The sequence below is a fragment of the Pteronotus mesoamericanus genome, unplaced genomic scaffold (assembly GCF_021234165.1).
Source record: "Pteronotus mesoamericanus isolate MK-2021 breed Mesoamerican mustached bat unplaced genomic scaffold, CSHL_Meso_final scaffold_128, whole genome shotgun sequence".
Lineage (NCBI taxonomy): Eukaryota > Metazoa > Chordata > Mammalia > Chiroptera > Mormoopidae > Pteronotus > Pteronotus mesoamericanus.
Window position 1 is genome coordinate 1,151,040 of NW_026555305.1, and position 28,000 is coordinate 1,179,039.

General features: G+C 48.2%; 1 protein-coding gene across 4 annotated transcripts; it reads left to right on the plus strand.

Moving 5' to 3' along the window:
* The first annotated feature begins 2 nt into the window (after window positions 1-2).
* PEG3 (paternally expressed 3) lies at window positions 3-28,000 on the plus strand. Of its 4 annotated transcripts, none has more exons than XM_054588257.1 (10): window positions 3-229; window positions 3,976-4,032; window positions 10,753-10,829; window positions 13,116-13,595; window positions 14,166-14,249; window positions 15,027-15,344; window positions 15,429-15,538; window positions 19,361-19,463; window positions 20,252-20,341; window positions 20,695-28,000. In XM_054588257.1, the coding sequence occupies exons 4-10, from the start codon at window positions 13,202-13,204 to the stop codon at window positions 24,615-24,617; spliced, it is 5,022 nt and encodes a 1,673-aa protein (XP_054444232.1). In that variant the 5' UTR covers window positions 3-229; window positions 3,976-4,032; window positions 10,753-10,829; window positions 13,116-13,201; the 3' UTR covers window positions 24,618-28,000. The 4 variants fall into 4 exon arrangements, with proteins under 4 accessions (XP_054444232.1, XP_054444235.1, XP_054444233.1 ...); XM_054588260.1 differs by having other exon boundaries at window positions 13,343-13,595; XM_054588258.1 differs by lacking the exon at window positions 20,252-20,341.

Genomic DNA, 28,000 nt, shown 5'->3' on the forward strand with positions numbered 1-28,000 from the left:
GGCCCGTGCCGGAGCCCCGCCTCTGCGGAGAGCCTCACAAGGAGTCGCGGGCAGCGGTCCTCTGCACACGCCCGGGAGCCGAAGGACCAGGTTGGAGCGGAGGAGCGGACATGTCCACCCGGAGCTGGTGGTGCCGCCGGGCACCGGGGGCCGAGTGGGTGCGCTAGCTAGTACGCGGGCTGCACCTCGCCGGCCGTCGGACCCCGGGTTGTGCCTGCGGTGCGGGGAGGTGAGTCCGACCGCCCGTCCGCACATCCATACCTGGCGGGCGCGTCGGTCACACGCCGCAGGTGCGGGACTCTCGTTGACCAGGCGGGCCGGGGTCCTCAGCGGTGGCTGGGGACTGCCGCGCTTGCCGCAACAGTGCCTTCTTGCGCGGCCGGCAGCCCGGTGAAGGTGGCCGCAGAGTCGGGGGGCTTCGCGCCATCTTGTGGGAGTAGGGGATTGGGTGATGATGGCCTTGGCTGCAGCGAGCTCCTGTCACCATCACCTTGCCAGGGTGGGCATCCAAGGGGTGGCCAGTCCCTAATGAGCATCGATGGCGCCGTTTCGTCTGGGCCCGCCTGTTTTCTTGGCCTGGATTTAGGGGCTGCAGAGCTGTACCCCCATCCCACTGGGTCCATGGTTAGCTAGGTTCCTGGGCTGCTCCGCATCCTTGCTGTTTGGGGGCGGGGCTTGTTTTGCCGCAGTGGCGGTGGGAGGGGCTAAGGCCTCTAAGGGGAGGGACGGAAAGCCCTCCTGCAAACGGAGTTTTTTCTGTGGGCTCGGGAGCTCCGCCCTGATCAGTGTGGGCGGCCACGCGTGCTGCGCAGGTGCCGTTCTGATTGGTTGGCTGGATTGGGGTGGGGTCAAGAACTCGCCGCTGCGGTGCCCTGCGGGCTAAGATCTCGAGGAGCCCCGCCTCCCTTGGCGCCATCTTTGGTGGGGGGGGTGGCGGAGGCTCGCCGGGCGGGCGCAGTTTTGGCGGGCTGGTCGCAGGGGGCGGGGCCAGGAGTTGCGGGGTCCTCCCTTTCTCGCACCTTTTTCTGGTCGCGTGTCTGGCCGCAGAGGCTTGCCGTGGCACTGCCACCCTGACTAGCGTGGGGTATTATGAACTGACTTCTGAAATTGGGCCACGGCTAGTGACCTGGTTTATCGGCCGGGTCCATGCGGCAAGTCTGCCATCGCTGTTGCCGCCGTGGAGCTGTCTGTCCGGAGGGACAGGGCTCTAGGCAGTCATTGTGCCGGGGGGCTACAGAGGCTCACCCCGTCCCCTGTCACCGTCTTTTCAGGACTGTATTCATCCTGGGATGTGTGTGGCTTCCACCTTTTGATTGGGGGGGTAGCTAGGGGTGGGGAAACAGCCAAGGTATATTGCCCAGGCGCTCTGTCAGCTGGGCTGAGGGGCTGGGGTCGTGTACGGTCTTTTGGGGCTGCTGGCCTTGCAGAGCCCCTCCTCCTGTGTAGCTGTACGCACGCTGGCCAACACGGCAGCCAGGGCTTACCGCGCAAGCACAATTATGAATGACAGTAGAGCTGCGGGGGTGGGCTCGAGGGAGGGGCTGCCGACCCCGCCCACGCTGGCACGGAGTTGGTCAACGGGTAGCAGCGGAGACTTACTGTGCAAGCGCCATCTTGAATAACAGCATGGCTGCCTGCAGGGGCTGGGCCCAAGGGAAGGCCGTGTACCTCGAGTGACTGACTGATGGGACCTGCAGCCCCCTACCCACGCCAGCGCTATGGTGGCCAACGAGGCTGACTCTGCAGGCACCACCTTCAATGACAGCGGACTTTCAGGGGGCGGGCCTGAGGGGAGAGGGTGACGTATCTTGACTGGTGGTGGAGGCTGCAGACCCCAGCCCCTCTTAAGGTGTTTGTTGGCCGATAGGTGGCATCAGAGGGTTACTGCCCCGGCGCCATCTTGCAGGACGGTGGACCTGCAGGGGGTGGACTCAAGGGTGGGGCTGTCCTGCTCTGAGTGACTGACAGGGCTACACACACTCCCGCCCACTCTACCACTATAGCGGCTGGCGGGTGGCAGCCGAGGCTCTCTGCGCAGGCGCCATCGGGAATGACAGCAGGGCGGGCTGCAGGGGCCAGGCCTAAGGGAATGACACTCCCTGTCTGGAGTGTCGGAGGGGGCTGAAGCCCCCTCCGTACCAAGTTACTCGGAGGCCAAAGAGGCTTACAGGACATGTGCCATCCTGAATGATGGCAGAGCTGCAGGGGTGGCCTGGAGGTCGCAACCAAGGTTTTCTGCACAGACGCCTTCTTGAATGACAGCAGGGCTGTGAGGACAGACTTGAGGGGCTTCGGTGTCCTGAGGCCGCGGGCACAGAGCCCGCCCTGGCGTGCTCGCTGCACAGGTGCCACCTTGGGCAGCCACATGACCTGGCGACGGGCGTCTTGTCTCCTTTGAGAGGTGCCAAAGCCACGTCAGGAAATGTGGGGACCCGGTTCAGCTGCGTAGTTCTGGGGGTCATTAGAAGAAACCTTGGGCTCAGAATTTAAGAATTGTAATAGATTTGGGGAACGGTAGAATTCTAAGTTGAAAAAAAGGAGGAGGCGGGCTGTGGGTGTAATATCTGGGGTTAGGGGCCTCGGAGGACAGTAGGGGTTACACGAAGGAAAGGCCCGGATTCTGTGGGACAGACTTCGGAGCCGAAGACGGCCACCAGGAGCCATGGTGTGCGGAAGTGAAGAGAGAGGGCGGCTCTCAGCAGGTGGGGGCGGGCCTGGGGCCTCCGGAAGCAGCTCTCAGGCTCTGGGGAAGGGTTTCCTGCCGGGGGCGGTGGGGGGGCGGTGGGGGGGCGGTAGGTCGAGGTGGGCAGGGGAGCGGAGGAAGAGGAGAAGGCAGGGGCCACCCATGCGCAGAGCCACTTGTGCTATCCCTGGGTCCTTCAGGACTGTAGTGTCCAATGCTGATTTTTTCTTTTTTTTTTTTTTTTGACTGGGTCTTTCAGGACTGCATTTTCCAACGCTGGTTTTTTTGAGGTATACATACATCCGCCAGTGTCTGCTGGCATTGACGTAAACCAGAGCCATAGCATGACGCTCGTTCCCCCAGGATCCCCTGATGGAATGCATGCTCTGAGGCACAGAGGGACCTGAAACGTGTAGTGTGAATCTACTGGGAGCATGTTGCGAACCTATTAATGTGTTACCAGAGGTTAAGTAATGATACCATTACCTAACGCTGATAATAGCATTAAGTTCTTAATGTAAGCTAGTCCCTCCATGTTACTTAAGTTTGCATCAGAGTTAAATTTCTGGCCCTGCCTCACTGGCTATTAAATGGCAGAACTGGAGCTTCACTTCATATCTCTAAGGGGTACCTATGTCATTATTCCACATGGTGTCCCTGGGAAATATCAGTAGGTGTACTGTTTTTTTCAAAATTCAAGAGGATGATCCGTAATAGTTTTCCACGAGCTCTCAGACTGCGTTCTTGGAGCTTCTGCTTCTTTTCTGTGAAATGAGAGCTAGAAAGTGAATAGAGCTGTCAACGGAGACAATAAAACTACAGTGCTAAGCACTGTACCTGGCATGCAATTGGCAGTAAATAATATTTTTTTCCTCCAATTTTTAACCTGTGAAATGTGTCATTTGCCTTTAGAGGGTGGCCAGTGCCACGTATCTGATAAGTGAGAAATGGAGTTTTTCATTTAACACAACCCAAAGCCCCGCATCTTTACTGTTTTGCTTTGCTTGTTAGAGAAGGTTCTAAGACACCCAGAGGTTGACTTGCACGCCTGTTGACATAACCTCACTGGGAAAAGGCTGTGACTACAGCCCAGGGCACAACATGGGCCTCGGAGCGCAGTGCCCACATGGCCTGCCATCCTGAGAGGGAAAGCTGTTCTTCCTGCTCTCATTTGACCTCTGTGAGAGCAGGAGAGAAACATACAGCTGTTGTGGGGTCATTTCCCCCGGAGGAGTCCAGCAGTTACAAAGTAAATTTGGTGCTTCATGTTTTCTTTTTCTTCCACCTCCCAGCTCTGCCTTCTTGAACGTCTACGCTTTTCGGAGACAACGCTAGGTGACTGAGTCCAGGTGAGCAGAACTCCCTTCTCGCGGTGCCGCCCCACCCTCGGAGTGAGCACCCCCTTCCTCCTACTGGCACGCATGTCCACATGTCCCATCCACAGGGCTGCGCCACTGTTTGTGCTGAGGATGCACAGACTCTTCCGGTGGATTGTGTGTTCGCCAGAAATTCTCCTTGGCCTCATGCCATCCTTTTTGGGTGTCTTCTTCTCCCACACTCAGCTATCCCTTCAGGCCTACCCTTTTTCTCTTATTGGGTGATTAAAGAAGTATGAGAGACTCATTATTTCGCTATTAAACATGGCCCCAGGAAGGAAGGAAAGTGCTTCCTTGGAGCTCATAGTGTATTAAGTGAAGAAAGACATTGAAAATAAGTAATTGTGTGACTCATGCCTTCAAAGAGAACACTCACTATAGGTAGTTACCTGAACCTGGAGGAGGCCCTGTACGGTCTCTCCCTAAGAAAGTCAGGGACGTGGAAGTCAAGCCTTGAAGCGTAATGGGTGGTAATGTGTCAAGGAGAGGGGACATGGGCGTTCCTAAGGGATCCAGAGAGGAGCTGAAAGTCCAGGATGCCTAAGCAAAGGAAAGAATAGGACGGCATTTGATGGAGGTGGGGAAAAGGTAAACTGGGGTTGCCCTGTGAAAGGCCTTGCAGTCTATGGTAAGTACCTGGGCTTGATCCAAAGCACAGTGGGAAGCCATTGAGATTTTTTTTTTTAATCCTTACCCAAGGATATGTTTATTGAGTTTAGAGGGAAAAGAAGGTCGGGGGGGGGGGGACATTGAGTGGTTGCCTCTCATACGCACCCTGACTGGGGTTCGAACCTGCAACCTAAGTATGTGCCCTGACTTGGGGGTCGAACCTGCAACATTTTGGTGTCCAGGATGGCATTCTAACCAACTGAGCCATCTGGCCAGGGCCCACTGAGATATTTTAACCATGAAGATAACATGTTAATTGGATTTTTGTTTTTCAAATGTCATCTGGTTGCAGGGTTCAGAAGGGGAAGGTAGAAATAGTGGGTGCTGTGAGACTCCCCTCAGGTCTGGATGCGGGATGGTGCCTTGGATTAAGGGTCACAGCAGTGGGTAGATGAAGTGGATGGATCTGAGAGAGGTAAGAAGGAGAGAGACTCAGGAGGGCTGTACTCTGTCCAAGGCTTGCTGACGGATTTGGACCAGACTTAGTGAATCATGTTACCTGGGGAAGTGAGCAAAATAAGCTTGTTCATTTTGCCAGCAAGTGTTAATACTAAGCCTGATCTGGGACAGGATCATGCTAGATTTTGGGTCTCTGGAAGTGAGTGCCAAAATCACCGGCCTCAGTGTCTCCTGAATGAGAACTTCAGTTAAATGTAGAGGAAGAAAACATGTTTGCCAAGGTAGGTGGCTATACTGATGGCTTATTACCAACGAAGGCAAGGCTAACATGCTGTGCCAAATGGGCCTCTGGGGACGGCTTGGCTTATTCCTGGTCTCGGTGACTGCTCCGGGTATCCATGTCTGGTGCTCGGAAGCCTTCCTTTGCCTGAGAACTTACCTTATGTTGGTAGAGTCACATTAATGAAGCCCAGGAGACTTCCATAAGCTATACCGACATACTGGTTTTATGTGGAGAAACAGTTCACTCAATTTTGGTTTATTGATTTCTTATGGGAGATCACTGTAGCAGAGACCGAAATACTCAAAAGTATGTGTGATCAGCAGACTTTCTCCCTGTAGGCAGACCAACAAGGGGAATGAAACCATAATGGGAAGGTTGCTTGGTGAGTATGGAATCAGAACGAGAGCAGGTGGACAGACTTGAATAACACTGGCCTGCAAGGTAGCAGTGCCACCATCTGGGTGCAGTGAAGCTGCTGACACCAGAAGCCCTCTCTCTCCAGCCCCCACGCCCCCAGTCCATTCAAGTTAGGTCTGATCGGGGAAACCCCGCCACAATGGACAACAATAAAGAAATTTTGCTGCAGTGTGGGTAAGTGCTAAACGGAAGTGGTAGAGGTAAGCCCAAGGTGACGTGGAGATGATCTGAGAGGAGCCGCCTCACGGACCAGAGGCTGGTGCAGTAGGGTGGTGGTCACTTACTACTCGCTCACATTCCTGCGTAAGATCGTTACTCCAACAGCCCCCCTTGTCCATACGTGCCTGTGTGTGGTTGATTGGACCAGACTGGACCCCGAAGCCTAGGGCAGTGGTTCTTAGCGTACACACAGCTCCCGGAGTGCTTGTTGGAATGCCGCTTTCCTGGGGAACCACACCCCCACTACATGGTCACACCTGGAAAGGCAGGTGCAGTTTTCTTCCCCAAGTGTGAGAGCCACGGCCCTGGAAGGAGTCGGCTGTGGTTGCACTCAGACCCACAGACTGTTTAGCTGGCAGCGTCGAGGGCCTAGCCTGGGGGGTGAGGTAGACGGGCTGGGCAGCGTCTCCTCCACGTGCGTGCTGAAGTAGAGGGTGTCGGTCTGCAGAGAGGCAGGAGGATGGCACGCAGCAGGAGAGAGGAGAGACCACACCCTGCGCTGTCCCTGGGAAATGAAGACGGTAACTGCCTGGGTTCCTGACTTGAAGGTTCTCAGGTGTAGCCCCTTTTAATGAGGTAGGTAGCACGAGTGAGGGGCCAATGCAAGTGCGCTGTGATGAGGGACCAGAGTAAGTAACACAGGCTCGCAGGAGGTTCCATGGGGCTCCTCTCAGCACTGACGGGAGGTGGGAGCCTGCAGTCAGTCAGGCGGTGGGGTCACGGGGTTGCTTCGCCTCTCCTCACATGTCCCAGCCACAGGTACAGCCTCTGCTATGGGACGTTTGAGTCATTGACCACCCACCCCCCTTGTGGCAGGGGTGCCTGATGAAGTTCATCTTTGGTTGTCTCGGTTACATTCATTGTGAGAACATACTTTTGTTTTCTGTATATGTTTACAAAATAGAAGCAAAGTGCTATATATTCCAGTGGCATAAATATCGCAGCGCACACCACAATGATGACCCCGTTGTCCAACAGGCAGAGCCACGGTTCTGTGGTTTTCAGCGGTCCAGCTCACGTGCAGCACTGCACACAGCGCTAATTCTGCACGCATTTCATGCATACATGCCTGGTGTGTGTACAAACAGGTCTTGGAGATGGAAGGACAGCTAGAAACCCATAACCCCTGCCCAGGGGGAGAGAGAGAGAGACTTTGTTACTGGTTCCCAGCGTTAAAAAAATAAGTTTATTGATTTTAGAGAGACATCATTTGGTTGCCTTATACATGCCCCAACCAGGAACTGAACCCATAATCCAGGCATATGCCCTGATTGGGAATGAAACTTCCAGGCTTTTGGTGCCTGGGGTGACACTTCAATCAACTGAGCCACACCATCCAGGGCTATTCCCATCATTTTTCTTTTCTCTGTTCCTCCCCTTGGAATTGGTGGCCTCTGTTGGCTGCTAGGACCAGAGTTGGACCTGGTTCTTGTGTGTACCCCCCTTTGTCCCCTGAATGCGGTCAGACTTTTAAAAGTCCTACCCATGAAAGGCCATTGCACTAAAAAATTTCAAACAAGGAATGAAAACAAAATTTTTATTAGAATGTTATGTTTTTATATGTTAAAAGAAATTTTGTTTTCTGATTACAAACAAAAGGCAGTGCAACATTCAAACAGTAGAGAATATTTAATGTAGAAATGACAAGGCACACCGATCAATGCTGAAGTAGAGGGTGTCGGTCTGCAGAGAGGCAGGAGGATGGCACGCACCAGGAGAGGAATATTTTTTTTTTTTTTAACTAAAATGAGACAACACCATGAGTTCTGCACGTGTGTATATGTATTCTTAAGCCCAGTAATTTTTGATGACTGTCCACACTAGTGCACACAGATTTACATCATTTTTTTCTGAAAACCCCTCAGTATCCTAGTCTTTGGATGCACCAATGTACTTAAACAAATTAAAATATGGCACACAAATTAAGCGAGATGAAAACTTCCATATAGACTTGTTATAAAGACTACTCATAAAATGGGGAAAATTAGAAAAAATAAATGATTAATAAAAGATACTTCCATTTCTTTTTGCATTTCAATTTAGAGTGTTCACAGTCAAAAAACTTCAATATAAAATGGGAAGTTTAGTTGCTGCTTGTCTTTCCCTTGATATTCCTGTGCATTTATGCTTCCAATGGAACTGGATTCTCAGTTTGTCAAAGCTCCCACCTTTTCATTGGATTTTCATTTATGTTTTAAGTAAATGAATGTGTTCTTACAGTTTGTACAATTGTTATGTCCTATTTTGCACTTAAACTATCTTAGAGATCATCTCTTATCCATTTATGTACAATTGCCTCACTATTCGAAAAGGTCTCGTAATCACTAGATGAATGGTAACATATTTTGTCCATTATCAATGACTTCAATGCGTATATTCTTGCACCATATATCATGTAGCTCTGGGATCAATCCATAGAAGTAGAAATTATAGGATAGGATATGTACATTTTCATTTTTGATAAGTAGCCAAATTACCCTCTATAAAATTTACATTGCCACAAGCAGTATATGAGAATGCTAATTTCTTTACACATACATGATGAATCTGTTCCCAAGGCCCTTTTTTACTCTGAAATGAATTTCCTCTGCCATTGTGAGAAAGAGTAGTTAAGGTTCATCATTTGTAAGGTTTTTCTGTTAAAAATCCTTCATTTTTTAATGGCTGTTTTGTTGGCTTGGTCATAAAATCTTGAGCACATTTAAAAAGATCATAATCTGTTCACTTTAATCCCTAGTTTCTTGAGAAAAGGAATGAGTGAATTTTTGGCATGGAAATTGGGAATAACTTTGCAACTGGATACTTACAGGCATTCAGATAGTCTTATTATTAATGAGCTAGGAGTCCTTCCTGTGATCTGGAAGGTTTTCATAACATGGTGAATACTTGCTCATGAAAAGTTTATTGCCTCCCTCGATTTTCCTCTGCTTCTTGGGGCATATTTGCCTGTTTACATTTTCTTTAAAAAAACAAAAACAAAATTGGTGACTCCCTATCAAGTTTTTTAAGCCTTCACGTATTATAGTTTTCACCTATTGGTGATTTATGTTTTTTAAATATATGTGTATTGGGGAAAAAATTAATAGAGAAGTCTGTAGGAAGTCAAGGTTGTCCTTAATATCAGGTTAGAAGAGCCCTTTCCTGCTCTTAGATAATAAAAATTAGTCTTTTCTTGATTTATTTCATTTTGATTTTAGTTTTTTTTTTAAGAGAGAGAGAAAGGGAGAGAAAGCATCAATGTGAGGAACATCAATTGGTTGCCTTTCATATGTACCCCAACCATGGACTGAACCTGCCTTCTAGGCATCTGCCTGACCGGGAATCAAACCAATAACCTTTTGCTTTGTGAGGCTAGTATGGCCAACCAACTGAGCCATACCTGTCAGGGCTCATTTTGATTTTAGATTTAACATTTTTATATATGGTATGATCTTTTCCCCCAAGTTAATGATTGGCTAGTTTTACTATTCCTATTTATTAAAATAACCCATATAGTCCTTACTATTTTTAAATGCCATTTTCATAGACTATCACATATTCAACTATGTATAGTAAACTCATGATTCTTAAATGAATCAGTCTTTGTCATAAATAGCAAGTGGTTTTCTTGTTTTGTTCTTTTATTTTTTTTTTTGGCTTTGATGGTATAGACAAGACCATCATTTGTTATTTTTATTTCATCTTTCTGTCTTTAGGCATCATACTGTAAAAGAACTTTTTTACCCTGAGATTATACTAATATATCTCTTAAATTTTGTGTTTGGCTTACTGGCCTTTTGACATGAATTTTCAGAATATTGATCCAAATGGAATTCTTCCATTTCAGCTTAGAGCCATTGTCAAGTTCCTGTAATTTTTTGAAATTCAAATAGGTTAATTTGGGGGAGGGTTTAGAACTTCAATGTACTGGATTTATACATCTCACATGACTATCCTGTGTCTCTGTTTATCACCTTTTATATTGCAATATAATTCACGTAGGTGCTATTTTAAAATTGATTTTGGAGAGAAAGAGAAAGGGAGAAAGAGAAATGTTAATTTGTTGTTCCTTTTTATTTATGCATTCATTGGTAGATTCTTGTATGTGCCCTGCCTGGGGATCGAACCTACAACCCTGGCATATTGAGATGATGCTCCAACCAAGTGAGCCACCCTGCCAGGGTGATGCTATTTTCATTAAATCTTTTTTATTTTTATAATGGAGTTCTTTCTACTTTAGAAGTTGTTATTGGTGATACATAGTTAAGGACACATACAAGTGATTTCCTTATTAAATTGTATGACCAATTTCCATTAATTTATAATGTCTGAGTGGACAGTCTTACATAAGAGAATGATTGTTTTGTGTCTTTATTTTTTCTTGTAATTGGCTAGAACTCTATAGAATGATGTTCAATAACGATAGCGTTAAGACTTTCTATGTGTGCTTTTGTGAGTGAGTTTGGTCGGCAGTTAGTGCTAATCTTTGCCTTGGATTTTTGAATTCTGGTTTCATAACAGCAGTTTGAAAGTGCTCTATCTCTTTTCTCTGGTTGGATTCTGTGACATGGGAATCGGCCTCTTCTTGAAAATGATATAAAAGGCCTCACCCCTCTCACCCCTTATGATATCCAAGTCCACAGCCATTTGGAGAACTCTCTGACACTCTTCTTACATTTCTTCTGTGTTTATTGGTCCATGTATTTCTTCCTTTAAAATGTCTGCAGGTCTGTGGCATTGTGACTCTGTTCCTGTGGATAGTGGCTTCTTCTGAAGTTCCAGAAAGGATCCTATTCCCAAACAGGTGATTTACATACGTAGCATGTCCTGTGGCCTCTGAGAGGCTGGGCTGGTGTCCCGCAGTGGACCTGGATTTTCTCTTGAACCTGGACGCCCCAGGGCAGGCGTGGGCTCTGTGCCCTCCCACGTCCCATACAGGCATGCTGGCTTTTGAGGACTCTGCTCCTGTCAGCGGCAGTCCCTCTGAGCGAGGTCCTGGGTAAAATTGTGCCATCATTCAACATGTCACTGCAGTGCTCCAAAGCCGGGACACTTGCCCTTTCCCCAGCTTTAGAATTCTTCCGCTCTGCAGGGTATTACCTAGTACCCTTCTCTCTCTTCTGAGGGAGGGCAGGCAGGGAGGGAGGGGTCAGGTCACCACGGCCCTAGGGGGGTGGCAGTGGGAGGACTGTGTGTGTGGCAGCGCAGAGCCGCCCGCCACAGTGAGGAGAGGGTGCGGGACTGCGTCTCCTACATTTGTTCCCAGATGAGAGAGTCTAGTTTGAGACTCAGAATAATTGAAACACCTTTTTCTTTTTAGACTTTTTTTAAAAAAAAAATTCAAACTCCTAGCTTTTAAAACAAAAGCAGGGCATTTTTGCTGCGTATGGTTTTCTTCTCTAGAAGTAAAGCCAGAGTAAGTTAATTCAGCCGCTCAAACTGAGACTTGTCCTGTGTATGGCCTTCCTTAACACCAGTTGTGGCTGATCAGTAGTAAAAGGCTACGTGATACACCTTACATGCAGGCAAAATGGTGTGGGCGCAGGGAATGCATGGCTTTCATTGGTTACAAGAGAGTTTAAAAGAAAGCTTGAAAGTCAGCTTTTATACTGTCTAAACAGTCTGTTTTTAAGGGAAGCAGATGATTAAAAATCAAGACAACTAAGCAAATACATGAAATAATACAGAAGATTATCAAAGTAGAAAGCCGCATCTTTGAAGACAGACAGTAGATCTTTGGAAGGCTGCCGCAGAGGCCTGTGCGCAGCATGGGGAGGCCTGGAGGTCACTCAGGCCCCTCCCCACTGTTTACATGAATGCCGCAGCCTTGCCACCTGCGTAGGGTTTCTGTGGATTCACCAGTATTTCATTTCATGTCGTCCCCCCGCCCCCCGCAAAACCAGTGTACAGGGCCCCATTGTAAGACCTACCAATGCTGTCGTCCAGGAAGTATGGGGAGAGGAGTGGGCAGGTCTGGGTGAGTGACCCCCAGAGAGCTCTTTGGGGCAGTGGCATAGAGGGTAAGCCAGGGCGTTGCCTCCCGCTGGAACTGCTGTGCTTCTGCAAGCCAGCGTCCAAAATCAGTTGTAAACTGGGTTGCCCACGTCACCCTTGGCATGCTGTGTCAGCGTGGATACCCGGCTTTGTGTCAGCTGGTCATCGCCGGTCTCTTCGTGGGGGTTACAGTTCCTGTGGGAGGCAGGAAAGTTAACGCCAGAGTTTCAGTAGAATCGGTGTTTGGAACACGCAACAGATGAAGTGAGTCCCAGGAAAGATACCCAAGGGGGTGGTGTTGGCACAAGCCTGCAGCTAGGTTTGGGGACAGACACCGGCAGACTCAGACACTGGACAGCCACTCTGGCCGACAGAACATCCCAAGATGGTGGACCTGTCATGTGCTGTCCGGTACCGGAGCCACTCACCCCGGAAGTGTGGCTCACGTGATGGGGAGCTGAATTTTTCATTTTATTGACTTTGAACGCCCCAGTTGCTACAGCAGCACAGGTGCAGAGTTTCCTGCAGTCACGTTCCCTGGAGCTGAGTGCTTCTAACATGTCATGTGGCTTTCTATCTTTTACGTGTTGTCTGCTGCCTTAACAGTGGCATGACTGCAGACATGCTCAGAATTGGCAGCATTGGCCCCCGTCCCCCAATGCCCTCCGTCCATTTTTGCAAAGAAGAAAACCGACACCCAGTTCTAGTAATGCCAACACCTTGACATGTCCCCTGTGCCAGGCGTTAGGAGGTGAGTCCTCTTAGGTATATCAGCTTATGGAAGCTTCACGGCTCTAAAGGGGAGGTGGGTCTGTTGTTCCTTACTTGCAGATATGGGGAGAGACGCCAGGACATTGAGTAAGTTGCCCAGGGTCACAAAACCATGACTAACTCCTCAGTCTGTGCGGGGCCCAGAGCTCACGCCTGCAACTCGGTGTCCTGTGTGTGTGTGTTGGGGGATTTGCGCACCTCTTTGCCTTGGCTTGTTCACAAAAGCATTGTTGATGCTCCTTGTAGGGCAGCCCCCCCCCCCCCCCCCCCCCGCCTGCTCCTCCTCAACTTCTGGGACATGTGTATATCTCCTTACGATCTGCAGGTCCCTGAGTACTGACTGTCACAGGCTGCTGCGTCTTTCCTGTTGACTCATGTTTGGTTGCTCCACTGAAAATTTTACTTAGAGAAATGCTGCCTCCAAAGTACTGGTCCGCCAGCAAGCCCAGGAAGTCTTGGGCCCCAGATCTGTATGAGCTAGACAGTGACATGACTAAGGAGCCGGATGCCATCATAGGAGAAGGTGCAACTGACTCTGAATTCTTTCATCAGAGGTTTCGAAACTTCCTCTACGTGGAATTTGTCGGGCCTCGGAAGACCCTGATCAAACTCCGAAACCTCTGCCTCGATTGGTTGCAGCCAGAGACTCACACCAAAGAGGAGATTGTGGAGCTCTTGGTCCTTGAGCAGTACCTGACCATCCTCCCAGAAAGGATCAAGGTTTGGGTGCGAGCCAAACGGCCCCAGAGCTGTGAAAAGCTTGTGACTCTGCTGGAGAGATACAAGGAGATGTATGAGCCGGAAGGTGAGACCACGAGGAGGCCGGGCCCGCGGGAGGCCGCGTACCCCCAGCGTCTCGGCCCTGGTGCTGCTCCTGCTCTGGGCCAGGCCACTCTCTTCGTGGGAGGGCTGTCCTGTCGTAGGGTGTGGAGTGGCACCTGACTTCTCCACCCACAAGATGCCAGTGGTACTTCCCCAGCTGTGACAACCACATGTGGTGTGGCCAGAGACCCCGGTTAGAACCCCCCGCCCACTGCCCTGGGGTGTGAGGGAAAGGAGACGCTTCAGTGCATGGGCTTCCGTGAGGAGCCGGCACGTGCCTTGCGCTCTGGCCCCAGTTCCCGTCTGTAGACGTATGGGTGCGGTGCCCCAGGAACTTGTACGTGGCTGCAGTTGTTGGAGGTGAGGTAGGTGCAGTCATAGCCGTGTCCCCACCCAGGAGGGGTGGGAAGCTGAGGCAGGATGGGCGCACAACACTCGAGCTCCTCGTGGAGGTGGGATTGGGGGGCGGGGCAGTCCTCTTCACTTAGGGAAACTCATGAGAGTGTGGGCAAGAGACGGTCAAACGCTAAGCGGGTGTCTGGTGTCCTCTCAGACAACGGCAGTGACGTCCACAGTGAAGACGACATGGGCCGAAAGGGAGCCGAGTCCCCCCTGCCACGCTCTGCCTATTTCTACAGTGAGTAACCAGTCAGGTTATGCCGCCTATGGGGCGTGTTTCCAACCTTCAGCCCAGTCTGTCCAATGCGCGCAGGTGCACGACGGGCTTCAGGACCCCAGCAAAGGTGGCCTCGCCTTCCCCAGGGCAGCTGCTGCTGCTGCTCAGAGACCTGATGGGTACTTAGAATAACTGAGGACAAAATGAGGCATTTTGGTATCAAAGCAGACACGAATTTCTGGAGCGAAAGGCAGTGTATATATATTTTTAATGATAGAAGTATTTCAAGCGGGAAGTTTGCGGGAGGCTCTTTCAAGCCTGGGGAGGCTGCGGCTGTGACCATAGCCTTCCCAGGAGGGGCAGAGCTCCTCAGCCCGTTGCTTCCAAAGCCATTTCATTTGTTAAAAGCTTCCTAAAAGGAGTATTGCTTTTGGGGAGGGCGTGTGTTTTCTAAGTAGAGAATGTGCGCATTAAGAGTCACTCGGGTAAGCCAGACAGCAGAGGGGCTGAGGTCCATTCTCCTGGGTGTGGACTTGATTGTGTAGGAGGTGGGAAACTGGCAGAAGTGTCTAAAGCTTCGAGACTTGTTTTAAAGCAAGCCCCACTTAGGCCAAGCCTCCTGAAACAGTGCTCCAGGTCTAGGGTGATGGAAAGAGTCCAGATCACCCTTGAGTGTCTCGAGACCCCAGGCGCAGATGTATTTCCTCAAGGCAGGAGCAAGGGTCGTGTTCCTCTCTGAAGGGGGGTGTACATGTGGAAGAGTGCTTTGTTCACTCCTCGAACGTCTGGCTTTCTCAGGGGACCGGGACAGGGATTGGGACCAGGACTGGCATCGTGACCGAGACTGGGATTGGGATCGTGACCGAAACCGGGACTGGGATCGGGACTGGGATCGTGACCGAGACCGGGACTGGGATCGAGACCGGAATTGGGATCGTGACCGGGACCGGGACTGGGATCGAGACCGGGACTGGGACCGGGCCTGGGAACGAGACCGGATGCGGGAGCGAGACTGGCTGCGAGAGCGAGACCGGATGCGGGAGTGGGACCGGAGGGGCAGAAGCAGGGACCTGGAGTTTCGAGAGCGCTGGCCATACACCAGGAGTCCCAGAAGGAGTAAGTCCTGCGTTCTGCCCTGCTCCCTGCTGCGCCTGCACAGTTGGCGGGGCCTTTTCCTTCAGGATGCCTTTCCCTTCCCAGGATTTCCGCAGCGGGATCTTTCCCTTCCTATGATGGAGAAAACGACTTTTGCCACGGAAAGAGGGCGCAGGCGTAGGAACCTCATGATGGAGTATGAGTCGGAATCCCAGGTATGCTTAGGTTTCCTCTCTTCCGGGAAAGGCCATCTTTATTTCAGGACAGAGATGCCTTTCTTTCCCACAGGGGTGTGTTCCTCCCCTAAAATTCCATCTGGATGGCGAAGCCCCAGTCACTCCCTGAAAGGATCCCAGGCCTGTCCCCAGAGGAGACACGTGGCTGGGGTGACTGCTACCCATTTCCCGATTCACCCACTTAGTCACAGGAGCTCTTTCCCACTCGACACTTGTGTCACTTGGTAGGGCTGTCATGCTGGCTGTTCCCTAGTGGGCCGGGGAAGCAGGGTGATCTGGAGAACTTTCTGGCCCTCATTAGGGAGCCAGGGAAGTTGCAAATCCACAGGGCAGACTGGCGAGAGAAAGCAAAGGCTCTGGAGCTGACAAAAGCTGCGTTTAAGCCCAGCTCTGCCACCTGCTAGCTGTGTGGCCTTGGATCATTTCCTGAAGTAAGCCAAACCTCAGTTCGCTCATCTGTAAAATGGGTGCGGTAAGGAGTGAATGAGATTCACACACGTGTGCGAAGTGCTGACGCAGCGCTGGCACAGCGAAGGCACACGCGCGATGCCAGCAGGTAGGCAGTCGTTGTGTGAGGCAGTGCGCTAGGGAAACTCGTGAAGGGAAAGGATGTGGCATTGGAGCTGATGCTGAAGGAGCCCTTCAGTGGCCTTAAGGAAGGTCTCTTGTGACCCAGCGGTGCGGAGGAAGGCCACCACATGGACAGGGCTTAGCCTGTGTCTCCTTTGACATTTAGGCACCTGCCTAGGTTAGGCCCTGGGGAGTATGGGGGTGACCAAGACAGAGTCCTGGCCCTGGAGGCTTTCAGTCTTACAACACTCAGCACAAATGAACCTCCGTATGCAGGGTGCATCTGACGGCTGATTGGCCTAACCCTTAGCCCGCGTCAGTGCGGGGTAAGGGGAGTTCAGGCATTAGGGAGAACCTGGGTAAAGGCTTTGAAGCAGGAACGAAACACAGGCTAGACTGGCTAGAACGCAGAGGGCATGAGACTCGAGCCGCCCTGGGAGCGTGGGTGGGCCCGGCCCCGGGCCTCCGGGAGCCCAGCAGAGCACCCCGGTCTGTCTCCAGGGCTCCGAGGTGGGTTGATGATCGTTCCTGTGGTGGGAGGTATTCGATGGGTCAGATGGCGGAAAGCTTTGAATTCTACGATGAAAACCATCATTTGTCCTCTGTCCTGGAGGTGGGCAAGGACCTGCAGATGTGTGTGAGGATGAGTATCCCGGTGTTGAAAGCAGAGCTTCTGCAGCAGCAATGCATCGGCGGGGCCATCGCTGATGGGCGGGGTCAGAGGTGACCCAGGTCCTCCCAGCCCGGATGTGGGTTATCATATCCTTGTTGTCTTGGGGAAAATACCCTCAGCTTATAGCATACTTAGTCTGTCACGAATTTTGATTTCTTACTTGGAGAAATCAAATTGACCAAAATTTTAGGAATCTACAAAAACGTTACCTTTTTAACATAGAAACTTTTAAACTCGATAATGAAAAAGAAACCTCCCCAGTACGCACGTGCTGCCTGGGAAGGTGGTTCACTGATTTCTGAACACTGTCCTATGAGCCGATGACTAAGTATGCAGTGATCTGTGGGGAATGTCTTCATTTGGGGAGGTGTTAAAATACTCACGAATTGAAGGTTAGGAGATTGGTAGTCGGATTTTGTCTCATGTTGATTTTCAAATGCCCGGCCTTGATACTAAAGAGTTGACCCCATTTCTGTGTAGGCCACTGGTTCCCACTTGCCCAGTGTGTTAGAAATAGCAGCAGCCAAAGATATAAACTACATTTTGGGGGTGTACCAAACAGGAAGTTCTCACCTTTTAGCATTGCATGTATCTCTTACTGGTTCTCTGGATAGCATCTATTCACGGGGGACTTGATTGCAGCTTGTACAAAGTTAGGTACCGTTGCTGATTACAAACACAAAGTGAACTACTGCTTTAGAGCTTCCTACTTGGAATAGCTTATCAGTTTTACATCAAAGCATCATTTTTCTTTCATAGGAACAATAGCATTCAAAATTTAGTGTACATTTATTTCACTCAGAATAGGCAAACGGAGACAAAGATAGGAAAAATGTCCCTTCCCTTTTGCCATTGCCACTGGGGTCTGTCATCACCAGAGATGGTGACCCTTCTGACTCCCTCTGTCCCCCAAGTTCTTGACCTCGTTTGCTCTCTGCCAGCCCCTGAGTTAGGAGCTCTGGTCTCCCTGCTCTCTCGCAAGTGCACCTTCACTATTATAAAAGCAGGGCTGAGACTTGAGGAAGCGCTGTTGTTGCAAACCTGAGCACAGCGGAGCTCTTGCTCTGGAACTTGCCATCTGATCCACAAAAATGATACATTTTAGCCGTACAGGGTGCTAATTATGCCAATTTTGCAATGCCTCCTCAGCTTTTGTAGCTTGTTTGTTGCCCTGGAAATTCTCAGCCTTAACCTAGAGTTTCATATTTGAAGCTCTGCTTAGTTTTGGCGCTTTTTGCTGTTTAATTACTGGATGCGGGCACTTGCTTTCCTCCTAAATCCCTGTGCCTGTGCTTATTTATCTTTCTGAATAAGAGATGCACCTAATTGCACACGCACTCTTTCTTGCTGAATTTCCACGGGGCTACAATGTCCATGCCGCTTCCAAGCCATGGAATGATAATAAATTATCAAAATATCTTTATGTAATAGTTTACAGTAAAAATAATACACGTTTTCTGTATATAATTTTTCCTAATATTGAAACCACCCATCACATTGCAGAACAGCCTCACCCACGATACTGCAAGGCAGGCTGATGCCCTTCTCTCCATTTTACAGATGAACTGGAGGCTCAGAAAGATTTCTGTTCCCAAGGTTGCACGGCTCAGAAATGGCGCAGTGCTCCTCGAACCCTAGTTTTCTCTAGCTCCGAAGCCTGTGGGCTTCCCGCAGCACCAGCTCCCTCCTGCAGTCTGTCCCCAGGCCGGGGTGCCGTCCTCCCCAGGGCCAGCACCCCCTGAAAGCCGTCATGTTCCAGTGCAGCGATAAGCAAGGGCTCTGCAGGATTCTGTATAGAAGACTCTCCTGAGTAATACAGGGAATTTAATAGTTCTTCCTAGGAAAATATCCATTAAGGTAGAAAAGGCAGCGATGAAATGAAGGTACTCAGTGCTTAAGTGACTCCTGGGTTATTTGGAACCTGTACACACCTAGAGAAGCCCACAGTGTAGCTTCGTTGTACAAAGGGGGTGTGTGCAAGAGGTGGGTGGGGGGACAGGCTGGGGGGCGAGGCTTAAGACACACCTCCTGACCACATGTCTGCTAAAACACATTTTCTTCCTGTCCCCCGCGTGTGCCATGCATGGTTGATGTTCAGCCTGTTGAAGCTTTCCCAGCAGCCCCCTTTTTCTCTGTCAGAATCTCACCCGCCACTTAAGGCCCCGCCCAAGGCCCTCTGCGAAACCTTTGCTCACTAGTCCCGCCCACCCTGACCTGTCCCTCTGCTAAACCCGTCTAGCGCTGATTATCTGTGCCCCACTTTATTGTTTATTGTTCTCTGATTGTTTCATGAGTCTTTTCTCTCCAACCAAATTATAAGCTGCATGAGGGCAAGGAATATGTGTCATACGTCTTTTGGATCTTCCTCAGAGTATAGCACCAAGGTAGGTACAAAGTAGGTCCCTAGTAAAACTTGACTTGGATCACTCAGAACCCCAAATGCTGTGAGCACTTTCTGCATACCTTTGTGTGTGTAGCTCCCATGTTGCCAGCATTCCTCTCTCTTTGGATGCCCATGGGAGCTGACTCCACTAAGAGGTCCATGTTTGCCATCCTAGGATACAGGGTCATACCAGGACGTTTTGGACCTCACCGAGGACAGGAGGCTTCAGAACCCAATTCAGGACAACATGGAGAACTACCGGAAGCTGCTTTCACTGGGTGAGCTGCTGCTTCTCCCCTCATGGGAGCCTTTTGTCACCTTACTCTCTTTAATTGCAGGACATAGAGTCCATGTTGATATATTTGACTTCAAGGGTGATAAGAAGCCTTTAAAAGATTTCAATCAGAAGAATAACTGAAGAGATCTGTGTTTCTAAGAAATTGTTCTGGCTCTGGGTGAAGGCCATATTGTACAAGGTGGAGGGAATAGAAAGATGGCGCTTGCCACAAGCATTGATACTTTTCTCAGAGTGGTGACAGCAGAGATTTTTATATACACACTTAGAACAAGATCCTGAGCTCCAGTTTGGACTGTCCTACAAGACAACCGGCGTGGTCATAGCAGGCAGTTGGCTCTGCAGGTCCGGTGTGGGGAAGAGAGAGCTGTACCAAGAGTGTTGTGTAAGGCAGTAGAACCTTGAGATGCTCGAGTATTTGGAGAAGAGGTGGGGAAGCAAGAGTTGTGAGGTAGGAGAAAAACCATGGAGGCCAATGAAAAAGTATTATCAAGATTTAGCAGGTTGTTGTGAGAAGGCAAAGCCTGAAGCGGGTACACTGAATTTAGGGACACATGAATGTCTATGCACAAATTTGTAGGTGGAGTCAAGAAGGCTAATTAAGATTCAGACTAGATGGTAGTAAGGAAATGAGACTGCAAATAGAAGACATCCAAAGGATTGGATATGAGCTACTTCACATGTAGTGGCTCAGAGAAAGACAGACATCAATTTATGGTGATGAGTCTTGGTCCCCTACTTGAGTATGAGCTGTCGTATTATTGTGAACAGGGGTTCAGCTTGCCGAAGACGATGGCCAGTCCCACATGACACAAGGCCATTCAAGGTCAAAGAGAAGTGGCTACCCAAGCACCAGTCGAGGTAAGCACTAGGCAGATATATGTAGTGGCCACTTTAATCAATGAGAAGGGCACTATATATACATACAGTAAGTCCTCACTTAACGTTTTCTGTAGGTAGTGCGACTTTACATGAAACAACGTCTAACAAAACCAGTTTTACCATAGGCTAATTGATACAAACAGAGTTAACTTCCTACGGCATCTCATCCATGGTAAAATGAAACGACGTTGAACGAAATGACGTTACTGGAGGACCAGCTGTACTAATAAACCTTGAACAATTTATATTCGCACCACTATCGCAGAAGTCCTGCTGTTATTTTGCACAAGTACAGGAACTAGGGAGTATTTACATTTGCTGTTTCTTTTCAGGTCTGAAAACTATGCCTGAAACCAAAAAGTCAACCCATCGCCGGGGAATTTGTGAAGATGAATCTTCCCATGGGGTGATAATGGAAAAATTCATCAAGGACGTTTCACGAAACTCCAAATCCGTAAGGGCAAGGGACTCTAATGATCGGTCACTGAGGTTCCCCAGAAGGCCAGACCATGACTGGAAAGACGTTTCCTTCAACAAGAGGGAGTCATTGATTCAGGAGAGGGGCTATGAAGGGAATGCCTTTGGGGGAGGCTTTAATTGCAACTCAGACCTTGTTTCCAAAAAGAGAGTTCTTGAAAGAAAAAGGCGCTATCAGTGTGACGTAGATGGGAAGGGCTCAATTCATGATCAGAGAGGCTGTCCAAAGAAGAGACCCTTTGAATGTAGTGAAATGAGAAAAGCCATGAGCATGAGCAGCCTGAGTTCCTCCTCCTTCACCGAGTCGCAGCAGCTTGATTTTGGGGCCATGCCCTATGTGTGTGATGAGTGTGGAAGGGCTTTCGGTGTGATTTCTGAGTTTGTCGAACATCAGATCATGCACACTAGAGAGAATCTCTATGAGTATGGTGAATCCTTTATTCACAGTGTGGCTGTCAGTGAGGTTCGGAAGAGCCAGGCTCGAGGGAAGCGCTTTGAATGTAAGGAGTGTGGGGAAACCTTCAATAAGAGTGCCACTCTTGCTGAACATCGGAAAAGTCACTCTAGAGAGTATTTCACAGAATGTAATGATGAGGGATATGAGGAGCCCTTCATGCCTAGCCCTACTTTCAGTGAGCTTCAGAAAATATATGGGAAAGATAAATTCTATGAGTGTAAGGTGTGTAAGGAAACTTTCCTTCATAGTTCCGCCCTGATTGAACACCAGAAGAAAACCCATGGGAGAGATGACAAAGGTGATGACCGTGGGGAAACCTGTAAGCCCAGCCCAACCTTTAATAAGCTTCAGAAAATGTATGCTAAAGAGAAAATGTACGAGTGTACGGTGTGTGGGGAGACCTTCCGTCACAGCTCATCTCTGAAAGAACATCAGAAGATTCACACTAGAGCAAACCTATTTGAAAAGAAGGGTAAAGTGCGTGAGGAAACCTTTATTCCTGGTCTGTCCCTTAAAAGGCGGCAGAAAACTTATTCAGAGGAGAAGCTCTACGACTTTAAAGATGGTGGCGGTGCCTTTAGGCATGGCGCAGGCCTTGGTGACTATCACAAAATTCACTCTCGAAAGAACCTCTATGAAAGCAGAGGCTATGGGAAGTCTGTCATTCATAGTGTGCCCTTCACTGAATCTCAGAAGAGTCACACTATAACAAGACCACCTGAAAATGAGGATGAGAAGGAGTTCGCCATCAGTTCTAAACCTGATGACAACCAGAAATTTTCCACTCAAGAAAATGTCTATGAGAGGAAACCAAATGAGAGGTCTGTTATTCACAGCTTAGCCTCTGCTGAAGCTCAGGAAAGTCATGGTGCAGTGGGGTTCAGTAAACCGAAAGCGATCGCAGAGTCTACCGTTCAGAGCCCGAATGTGATTGAACATCAGGAAGTCCGTGGTGGAGAGAAGGCCTCTGAAGGAAAGAAATACGAGAGATCTGTTATCCATAGCTTAGCCACTTTCAAACTTCCCAAAAGTCTCAAAGGAAGTGAATGTAATGAGAAGGAAAAATCCTCTACTGACATCTCAGATCTTTATGATAAACAACAGAAAACTCCTGCCAGAGTGAACCCTTATGAAGAGGATAAAAACAACTCTGTTATACGCAGTGTATCCTCTACTGAACCTCCAAAAAGTCTTACCAGAGAGGGGACCAGTGAGTTTAAGAAGGATGACCAGTCGTCTGTTTCCAACTCAAATGCCCATGAACATCAGAAGGTTCAAGTTAAGAAGAACAACATTGAGCATAGGAACTGCGAGACCTCAGTAATTCACTCTCTACATATTGGTGAACCTGAAACATTTCACCCTAAAGAGAAATGCTATGAATGTCCAGAGTGTGGAGAATCCTTTGTTCATAGCTCCGACCTCACTGAGCATCAGAAGATTCACCATAGAAAGAAGTCCTCTGGAAGCCAAAACTATGAACGATCTGTTATTCGCAGCTTAGCTTCCACTGACCCCCAAAAGAGTTATGCTGAACAGCCAGAGCAGACAAGTTACGCTCAACAGTCAGTGGTGATTAGTTATGCTCAACAGTCTGCGCAGACAGGTTATGCTCAACAGCCAGTGCAGACAGATTACACCCAGCAGGCAGTGCAGGCAGGTTATGCTCAACAGTCAGCACAGATAGATTATGCTCAACAGCCAGCGCAGCAAGAATGTAAGGATTATGGGCAATGCTTTGCTACCATTGAAGACCTTGGCGCCCATCAGAAAATCTATGCCCAAGAGGAATTCCACGAGGGGAAGCTGTTTGAAGACTCTCTAGGCCTTGACAAACCTGAGCAGGACGAGGAGGATAAACAGGATGAGGATGAGCAGGATGATTCTGAGGACACAATCTATGGATGTAAGGACTGTGGGCTGGGCTTTGCAGATCGCGCAGACCTCAAGGACCATCAGAAAGTTCATAACAGAGAGTACCTCATTGACACTCGTGAGTACACACATTCTGTAATTCACACCCGTTCCGTCAGTGAATATCAGAGAGATAACACTGGAGAGCAGCTCTATGAATGCCCAGCATGTGGGGAGTCTTTTGTTCATAGCTCATTCCTTTTTGAGCACCAGAAAGTCCATGAGCAAGATCCGTTTTATGGACAGAGGAGGTATGATGAGCCTTTCATGCAACCTCTGGTCATTAACCCACAGAGGTTTCATGCCCTACAGAAGACTCCTGCTACAGGGATATTTCTTCAGTGCCAACTGTGTGGACAAGATTTCATTCATGGTTCTGTCTTTAATGAACATCTGGCACTTCATATGGGTGAGAATTCACTGGAACAGGGCCAGAGAAGTGGAGAGGCTGTCAGTCCAGGCCTGTCCCTCACCGAGTTACAGAGAAATCAGGCTGAAGAGCACTATGAATGTGAAACATGTGGGGAGTCCTTCCTCAGTCAATCAGACCTGAGGGATCACATGAGAATTCACGAGAAAGATGAGCCCTATGATTACGGGGCTTCCTTTGTTCACACCTCATTTCTTACTGAGCCCCCCAAAAGAGATTCACCATTTTATGAGTGCAAGGACTGTGGGAAGTCTTTTATTCATAACACAGTTCTCACTAAACATCAGAAGCTTCATCTTGAAGAGGAAGAAGCCGCAGCCCAGGAAGCTGAAGCCAATGTGCTTATTCCACGAGAAGTTCTGCGGATCCAGGGGTCAAATGTGGAAGCTGCCGAGCCAGAGGTAGAGGCTGCTGAGCCAGAGGTGGAGGTCGCCGAGCCCAATGTGGAAGCTGCCGAGCCCAATGGGGAGGCTGAAGGCCCAGATGGAGAGGCTGCAGAGCCCGATGGGGAGGCCGAGCAGCCTAATGGAGAGGCCGAGCAGCCCAATGGGGATGCTGATGAACCAGATGGTGTGGGGATTGAAGACCCAGAAGAGAGAGCAGAAGAGCCAGAGGGAAAGGCTGAGGAGCCAGAGGGAGACGCTGACGAGCCAGATGGTGCAGGGATCGAAGACCCAGAAGAAGAAGGTGAAGATCAAGAGATTGAAGTGGAAGAACCCTACTATGACTGCAGGGAATGTGGTGAAACCTTCGCTTCCAACTCGGCCTATGGTGAGCACCTGAAGACCCATGCCAGGGTGATTATATTTGAGGCCGGAAACGTCTATGGGGAAAGCTCACACTACACTGAACATGCCGGGACCAGCACTAGTGACCATGATAGGGCTGATGACAAGTACTTCAAGTGTGATGTCTGTGGGCAGCTCTTCGGTGACCGCCTATCCCTTGCTAGACACCAGAACACCCACACTGGCTGAGAACACAAGTGTAAAGGTCGGAAAATCTTCGCTAAGAACTTGACCCTCACAGAGAATTCAAACCAATCCTTGATAATGTCAGAAGGAAACGTCCCTTGGCTTTTAACATTAGACAACTTGGACTGGAAAGGAACTGGAGGTGGTGGCGGTTACATCAGTCTTAACTGTCCCCCATCAAACACCAGTGTGTGCATGTGGGCAAACCACAGCACATACCCCACCTTTTACCTGAGTAGTCAGATTGAGGGAAAGTTCTAGGAGATTCTGAGACAACAGAAATAGCCGCATCCACCTGTAAATGATACTTCTGTAAGCTATATATAATTTTCCTGAGATGTTTGTAAAATAGAAAATCATAGCAAAACAATGATCACAAATATTTGGATTTAATGATACATAGTTATAGTTTACTGTGCAGAGGTACCCTACCTGGAACACTTTGATTTGGTGGGTGGCGGGGTGGGGGGGAATGAGCAACAAATTAGAATATATTTGTAAGCATCTTAGGTTCTATGAAAGATTTATTGTGCATTATTTTAACCCCTTCAGTATATTTTTGAGTAATCTTATGTTATTCCTTACTCTTAAGTATTTCCATAAAGGTGTAGGCATGGAAGATAAAATGTCTTTTTCTCTGTGCTTTTTGAAAAGAGAAGTGCTTTGACCTTCCTTTTCAACCATCTCGTCTACACCAACACTTTAGAACCTAATGCTGTCTCAGCCTTTGAATTCTGCAAATTGACCTTTTGTGACCCAAGTTGACCCCTTGCTACAGTGTACTCTGAAGTGATTCTTATGCAGATTTTTTTACCCAACTTAATGTGTGTTCAATAGTGAACTCACAAAAGCTGGAGCTTTCCCCTCTAAATGTTACTTCTTTGCCTTTAAAAGAGTGGGTCGCCACGGTCACTAGATCAGGACAGTGCCTAATGTAGGTTGAGAACCATAGGAAGAGGCTCTCACATTGTAAATATAAGGATGCAGGTAACAACTTTCATCACTTCTTTGTGCGCTTCCTGCCTTAAGTGATCAGTAGCAGTGTGGCTTTGTTAGTATGTACTGCCACAAGTCAGTTTGCACCTGGGTGCCCAGGAGCTAGTATATTTAGAGCTTTCTATTGCTGAACTTAATTCTTGCCCTCGCCTCTCTGACTCTCAACCCCATGTCTCACTTGCATTTAAAGAAAAGCTTTCTTTACAGTCAACCCAAGCTTAACATGGACTCAGGTTCCCCAGCAGCCTTAATTTGTTTTGTTATTATATGTTCTTTTCTCTTTCACCCCTCCTGAGTATCCCTGAGCTATCCATCAGTGTCGTGTTGGTCTGATTGCCTCAGTTTTCCATTAATTACAGATCAGCCTCATAGCTTGTGGTTTCCTGTATCTTGTTCTGTGGACCATCTGTGCTCCTTTTGCTTCCCCTCACATAATGACTATTGAGACATTTGGGGGCTTTGAGTTGGCTGGGAAAAAAATTCAAAAATTAAAAAAAAAAAATTTTTTTTTAAAGTGGATCTGTAGAGATGAGCAAAAGAACAGATAATTTGGGCAAGAAAATTAAAATACTTTCTTGGGGAATATGCCCAAATCTCACTCTCCTAGATCTGCACCCTTAGGGCTTGAGGAGACTGTCAGAGCTGCTGGGAACACCAAAGTCCTGGGAGGTTTTGGGCCGAGAGCCCAGAACAGAACCGAATAAGCCAAAGGGAGTCCCACCATAGCAGCAGAGCTAGGAGAGTGAGGAAGCAGACAGAAGGAAACATCAGGAATGGAGTGGGAGGCCAGGTCGGTGAGACTCTGTCCTGGCCAGTTTAGAAGGGGCCATTTTGAGGGCGTGGTGCAGGTGAAGGCCAGCTGCATCGAGAGACCGGTTGGAATGGACATCCGAGAAAACAGCAACAGTGAGGCGCTGCCTCAGAGGAGGGCCCTTGAGTCGGGAGCCATTGCTGACGCTGGGGTGAACTTGGGTTCATCACTGCTGGGAGTGTTGACGGGTAGGGCCTTTTCAGAAACCAGTTTGCCAAATGTCAGGGCGTCCGTTCCAACCTTATGTTAGTGAAAAATTAGGAACAACTTAAATGCCAAACAGTAGGGAGAGTGATTAAGTGAACATATCTGTGATTTTTACGCAGCTGTTTAAAAATGATAATCATGAAGAGTTATGTAGTAACATGGAAATATATTTACAGAATATTAAGTGAAAAAAGCAGGACACAGAATTATATTTATACTACAATTATAACTGTTTAAAAATGTATGCTTATAGTCAACAGCTGTTGTGTTGTTGTTGTTGTAGGCTTATAGTTGAGAATTATTTTCTTAAATTCCTTGCTGTTCCTTATGGTAGTGATACTAAAAAGTTTATAGTCATGTCTCCATTGTGAACATAATTTGAACTCATCAGACATTTGGAAAATAAAAATGGAGAAACAAACCTCATTCCAACCATCCAAAGGCATACACTTTTTAGTATATTATTTCCTGTTTCTGTGCACAGGTTTATGATTATAACTGTCAAAATGTGTATTCAAAATAGTTGTTATGTTATCTTTGTAGAATTATGATTAAACACTTTCATCTTAACGTTCCTTATTAATAGTGTTCTGATAACAAGCTTATTATGTGTGTTTCCGTTACAAGTGTACCCAGAGGAAAAATTGGAAGAGGAAAAGAATCACCCGTATTCCCAATACCCAGCAACTGTTAACATCTTGATTTGTGTCCTCTGTCTTGTTTCGGTGCACAAGCTTGTGATTATGAGTGTTGAATCAAGTCCAAGGTGAAAAAATATGAAAAATCATTAAAATAGTGTTGTCATTGTGGGATTATGGTTAAATATTTTGTCTCAAATTCCTTGAATGATCTTTGGTGTTTTGGTATTAAATCTTATGTATGTATTTTTCCACTACAAATATAATGCATACTCATAGCAAACTTTGGGAAATTCAGTAAAGTAGAAAGAAGTCACCCATATTCCCAGCACCTAACAATAACCCCTGTTAACATCTGTCTGTACACCAGTCTGATTGTTAGCGTGTTAATGATAAGTATGCATAGAGTCAAAGATGGGAAGAAATCTGGAAAATAATTAAGAAATAGTGGTGTGGTTGTGGGATTATGGTTAAATATTTTGTCTTGGTTTCCTTGAATGGCCTTTATCATAGTATTTTGGTAATCCACCTTCATTATATGTAATTCCATTATAGACACAGAACGTGTGCATTATAGAACCTTTGAAATTGCAGAAATGTAGAAGAGAAACTCACCCATATTTTCATCATCCAAAGACTGTGGTTAATTAACATCTTGATATATTTTTTCATCTCGTTTCTGTGCACAGGTTTTTGGTTCGTTAATATGGTTGTGGTTATATCTATCTGTAATA